Source organism: Ochotona princeps, chromosome 1 (genome assembly GCF_030435755.1).
Source record: "Ochotona princeps isolate mOchPri1 chromosome 1, mOchPri1.hap1, whole genome shotgun sequence".
Classification (NCBI taxonomy): domain Eukaryota; kingdom Metazoa; phylum Chordata; class Mammalia; order Lagomorpha; family Ochotonidae; genus Ochotona; species Ochotona princeps.
This window is the reverse complement of record NC_080832.1, coordinates 88,255,551-88,260,819: the sequence shown is the minus strand read 5'-3', so window position 1 is coordinate 88,260,819 and position 5,269 is coordinate 88,255,551. Positions and strand designations below refer to the sequence as shown.

General features: G+C 38.8%; 1 protein-coding gene across 1 annotated transcript; it reads left to right on the top strand.

Moving 5' to 3' along the window:
- Positions 1-1,807: 1,807 nt before the first annotated feature.
- Positions 1,808-3,222, top strand: LOC101533799 (eukaryotic translation initiation factor 4 gamma 2-like). The gene has a single exon (XM_036494025.2). The coding sequence runs from the start codon at positions 1,816-1,818 to the stop codon at positions 2,437-2,439; it is 624 nt and encodes a 207-aa protein (XP_036349918.2). The 5' UTR covers positions 1,808-1,815; the 3' UTR covers positions 2,440-3,222.
- The last annotated feature ends 2,047 nt before the right edge of the window (positions 3,223-5,269 follow it).

Sequence of the window (5,269 nt, the reverse complement as noted above, 5' to 3'; positions counted from 1 at the left end):
TATTGGGGAGAAGTCCCTTCTAGGACCTTAACTCTGCACAAGGGAAAGGCAAAGAGAAAGCAGAGTGCCACAGGGACGAAAAGGAAAGGAATAAGAGAGCATGAAAGGAAGTGTTCAGGAGGCTTTTATACCCCTCCTGATGTGGAAATCTAAGTGGGTGCTGCTATGGTCCTTATCAGGAGAGGAAATGCCAGCTGGCCAGAGAGTGTCATTGAACCTTCAGGGCTCCATTACCCTGGCAGCATGCCAGATCTGCACGACCTCTTCATGGTCCGACTGGAGGTCCCAGTGATGCTTCGAGTCTGATGCAAACTCTGCCCAGCTCTGTAGCCATGGTAACCGTCATCCCAACCTCTTTGCAATAGAAAAAGGGGCAACAAAGTCGATCTGGCTACTCTCTACTGTTTTTTTTTTTTTAAAGATTTATTTTATTTTTATTACAAAGTCAGATATACTGAGAGGAGGAGAGATAGAGAGGAAGTGGAGCTGCCGGGATTAGAACCAGCAGCCATATGGGATAAAGGCGAGGACCTTAGCCACTAGGCCACACCGCCGAACCCCCAACTCTCTCTCTCTACTGTTGAGTGGCGTTGTCCGTAGGTGAGGTCCAGAAGAGGTTCCAGGTGCACCAGATTATAAGGGTGGGGCAGCATCTGGTTGAAAGTGACCCATGAGGCTTCAAGGACTTTTTTTTTTTTTTTGGATGAACAAGGGGTAATGGTTAGTAAGAAGCCTGTAATTATTATTGGAGTGAATACTGGGATGAGCCATGACATGAGTGGGGATCCCCAAATATTCAGACCAGAGCTGTTGTCCAAGTTTTGTCAATTGTTGAGTTAGTTGCATACTGATCGTGAATTTTTGTCTCTAGTTTCTATTATGCCTGATTCATTGATACAATAGCAACCCTTCTCTTGTAAAAATATGCAAGTACCCCTTTATTTTGGTTAGAAGACCCAGTGCTTGAGGATTTTGTAAGGCTATTTCTGCCAGTGATGTTATCTGTCGTATGGAAGGGTATGTTTAGTTATTGGGAGGTAAAGCAGGATTACTAATAGGATCAAAGGTAGCAGAGACATCTTGGCGTTTAAAGGTCAGTATGTTAGGCCCTGTCTATGCAGGCTTAGAAAGAGTTCAATCATCTGTTTCATTCCCTGCATGGTCACAATAGTCAAATCTGTGTCAGCCTATACTAGGATCCTGAAATCCCATCTTGTTTTCCTAGGCGGGTATAGACATCCAAGTTTCTGAGCGATTTTCTGGGCTTTCACAAGGACATAAACAGAGAGCTAGATAGGAGGTGGAGTAGTCCAACCTCAAACCAGCCCCTATATGAGACTTCACCACTGTCAATGGTGGCTTAACTAGATGTGAACAACACTGGCCCTCTTAATTTCTTGTGTTTGTATATTATATACAACAGATACAAACGTTAATAAAACCAAATCTTTTCAAGTAAGTTTACAGAAACACTACATTTTTAGGAAATTAGAAGGCTAACAAAAAAGTCTGTTTCTGATATCTTTGGTAACTATAATCAATGTAGGCAACTCACATTAAAAAAAATATGCTTGGGTCAGCATTTTGCACAGCCATCTAATCCCCATTCTGCAATCCCAGCATCTCATCTAGGCATCTGATTCTGGCTATTTTGCTTCTCATCCACTGTCTTGCTATTGCTCCTGAGAAAGCAGCAAAATATGGCCCAAGTATTACAGAAGAAGCTCTAGGACCCTAGTATTGTATTAACAACCCTGGCAATTACAACGCTTGAGAAAAATAGTTAAAATAATAGCTATTTAAAGCAAGGTCAATATGCAGAAAATGCTCCCAGAAATTGATCAGAATAAGGACCGCATGTTGGAGATTTTGGAAGGAAAGGGACTAAGTTTCTTGTTCCCCCTCCTCAAATTGGAGAAAGAACTTTTGAAGCAAATGAAGTTGGATCCATCCCCTCAAACCATATACAAATGGATTAAAGATAACATCTCTCCCAAACTTCATGTAGATGAAGGATTTGTGAACATCTTGATGACTAGCTTCTTACAGTATATTTCTAGTGAAGTAAACCCACCCAGCGATGAAACAGATTCTTCCTCTGCTCCTTCCAAAGAACAGTTAGAGCAGGAAAAACAACTGCTGCTTTCCTTCAAGCCAGTAATGCAGAAGTTCCTTCATGATCACGTAGATCTCCAGGTCAGCGCCCTGTACGCCCTTCAGGTGCACTGCTACAACAGCAACTTCCCAAAAGGCATGTTACTCCGCTTTTTTGTTCACTTTTATGACATGGAAATCATTGAGGAAGAAGCTTTTTTGGCTTGGAAAGAAGATATAACCCAAGAGTTTCCAGGAAAGGGCAAGGCTTTGTTCCAGGTGAACCAATGGCTAACCTGGCTAGAAACCGCTGAGGAAGAAGAATCGGAGGAAGAAGCTGACTAAAGAACCAGCCAAAGCCTTAAATTGTGCAAAACATACTGTTGCTATGGTGGAACTGCATTTGACCTAACCACTGCGAAAATTCATTCTGCTGTAATGTTTTCACAATATTTAAAGCAGAAGCACGTCAGTTAGGATTTCCTTCTGCGTAAGGTTTTTTGTAGTGTAATGTCTTAATCATAGTCTACCATCAAATATTTCAGGAGTATCTTTAATGTTTAGATAGTATATTAGCAGCATGCAATAACTACATCCTAAGTTCTCAAGCAGAGGCAGTCTATTGCAAGGACCTTCTTTGCTGCCAGTTACCATAGGCTGTTTTTAAGTTAGCTAAAAAAAAAAAAATGAATAGCAACACTGAATACTGTAGAAATGCACTTTGCTCAGTAATACTTGAGTTGTTGCAATATTTGATTATCCATTTGGTTGTTACAGAGAAATTCTTAACTGTAATTGATGGTTGTTGCCGTAATAGTATATTGTCTGTATTTCTACCTCTATTCATGGGCTTTATGTGCTAGATTTTAATATCCTTGAGCCTGGGCAAGTGCACAAGTCTTTTTAAAAAGAAACATGGTTTACTTGCACAAAACTGATCAGTTTTGAGAGATCGTTAATGCCCTTGAAGTGGTTTTTGTGGGTGTGAAACAAATGGTGAGAATTTGAATTGGTCCCTCTTATTATAGTATTGAAATTAAGCCTACTTAATTTATCAAGCCATTTTCATGCCCTGATTTTATATACTTGTATCTATCAATAAACATTGTGATACTTGATGCAAAAAAATAATAATAATAGGTATTTATCATATTCTTTCAGAAATGATGCAAGTACCCATTTTCACGATAAATAGGACTCATCAAATTCTCTAAATTGAGAATTCACTTCATCGTGCAGCTAAATGACAATCTACTCTTTGATAACCCATAACTTAAAGCTTAAAATATAAAATGAACTTTGTTATACAATTTATAAAGCAATGCAAAAGAAAAAAAATACTATCAGTTAATATTTTGAAAAACATTTATGTAACAAAATGAAGTGAAATTTGAGTAAAATTATTATAGTTCTCATCCTATGGCAATTTAAGGTGTGATATTTAATAGTTATGATTAACTTTGTAAAGATTTATTTATTTTTATTTTGCAAAGTCAGGTATACAGACAGGAGGAGTGACAGAGGAAAATATCTTTCATTCGATGGTTCACTCTCCAAACAGTCACAGGGACTGGAATTGAACTGATTTGAAGCCAGGAGCCAGGTGCCTCTTCTGGGTCTCCCACATGGGTGCAGGATCCCAAGGCTTTCGGCCATCCTCGACTGCTTTCGCAGGTAACAAGCAGGGAGCTGGATGGCAAGCAGGGCCACCAGGATTGAAGCTGGTGCCCATATGGGATCCTGGCACATTCAAGGCGAGAACTTTAGTTGCTAGGCTATTGCATTGGGCCCCAATGACCTACTTTGAAGACTCACTGCAGATTTGCCTTAATGTGAGATAATATTTCAGCACATATCTTAATAAATATATTCTTACTGTTAATTTTATAATCTAAAACTCATATCTGATAATAAACTGACTTCTACTGAAGCTGGAAATAGTAAGAGCAAGTTTTCTTGATTTGCGGCTTTCACTGATTTCTTTTTTTTATTTAGAATTTTTTTTATTTTATTAATTACATTGTACCATGTGACATAGTCCCATAGGTACTGGGATTCTCCCCACCCCTCCCCAAATCACTGATTTCTTACCACACCCCTCAACCTACTTCACCAATGATATTAGGATAATAAACTTCCTATTGCATTTGAGAAATAAACCCCAAAGCAGTGCAATGGAAACTGAAAGCAGTAGTTCAAGAGAAATTTAATTATGCCCTGGAGGAGGGCTTCTTCTTTTTAGAACTTAAACCTCCAACATTTGAAGTACAAACTCTAAGTAGAAGGAAGCAGCACTTGTACATGAATACACACACACATCTAGCTTTGTTATGAAATTACTTTTACTGTTTTCCATGATGCAATTTTGTAGGTGTAGGATTTCCCTTTGTCCCTCCTCTTTTCCCCCGTACCATTTCCCCCAAGATACATATAGTACATTCCATTAGTAACAGTATTAAGTTCAACGTTCTGCTTGTTATGTAATACATCTTAGAATAATAATTCTTAGAAATAATATAGCCTGGATTTGTTTATCTTCCGCACTAATTTCCTTGGTTTGTGCATTCTTGCTAAAGCAGAATGCTACCATTTATCAGATATAGTATCAGACTATATTTTACCTCTCGTTATGTAAACTTTTCCCAAGTTCTGCCATGAAATAGCATTCCCCAAGACCATATCTCCATGCTACTTGACCAATTACATCCAAATGAAATTAAACATGGATGGAGCAGTGAACATACCTTTTCCACTGTGTGCATGCATGCATGTGTGTGTGTCTGTGTGTGTGCCTGTGTGTGTGCATGTGCGTATATGTGTGATGAGTTTCACAGTCAAAATAATGCTATTTAAGACATAAGGATGGTGAACCTAGCATTTCACAATTTGTTAGATGGCTGAGAACTTCAAAATGCTGCTGGCAATAGAAGAAAATCTTTATGTGGATTATTTCTACTGAGTCCAATGAGAACAAAATGGTATCTCAGCAATTCTAATGCAATCAATCTGCAGCCAGGTGGCTGGGCAGTCTGCAAATAACTCTACATTCAGTATTTAACTTTGATTACACCATTGACATAAAGAATAATTTTCAAGATTGGTCACAGCAGTGATGGCAAGGTGAAGCCCATATGTTGAAACCCAGGCATAAGCTTTATATTTAAGGAACCCATTG

Bases quoted from the DNA above. Each gene is read 5' to 3' on its own strand.
- LOC101533799 (XM_036494025.2), top strand. From the start codon at position 1,816: ATGCAGAAAATGCTCCCAGAAATTGATCAGAATAAGGACCGCATGTTG.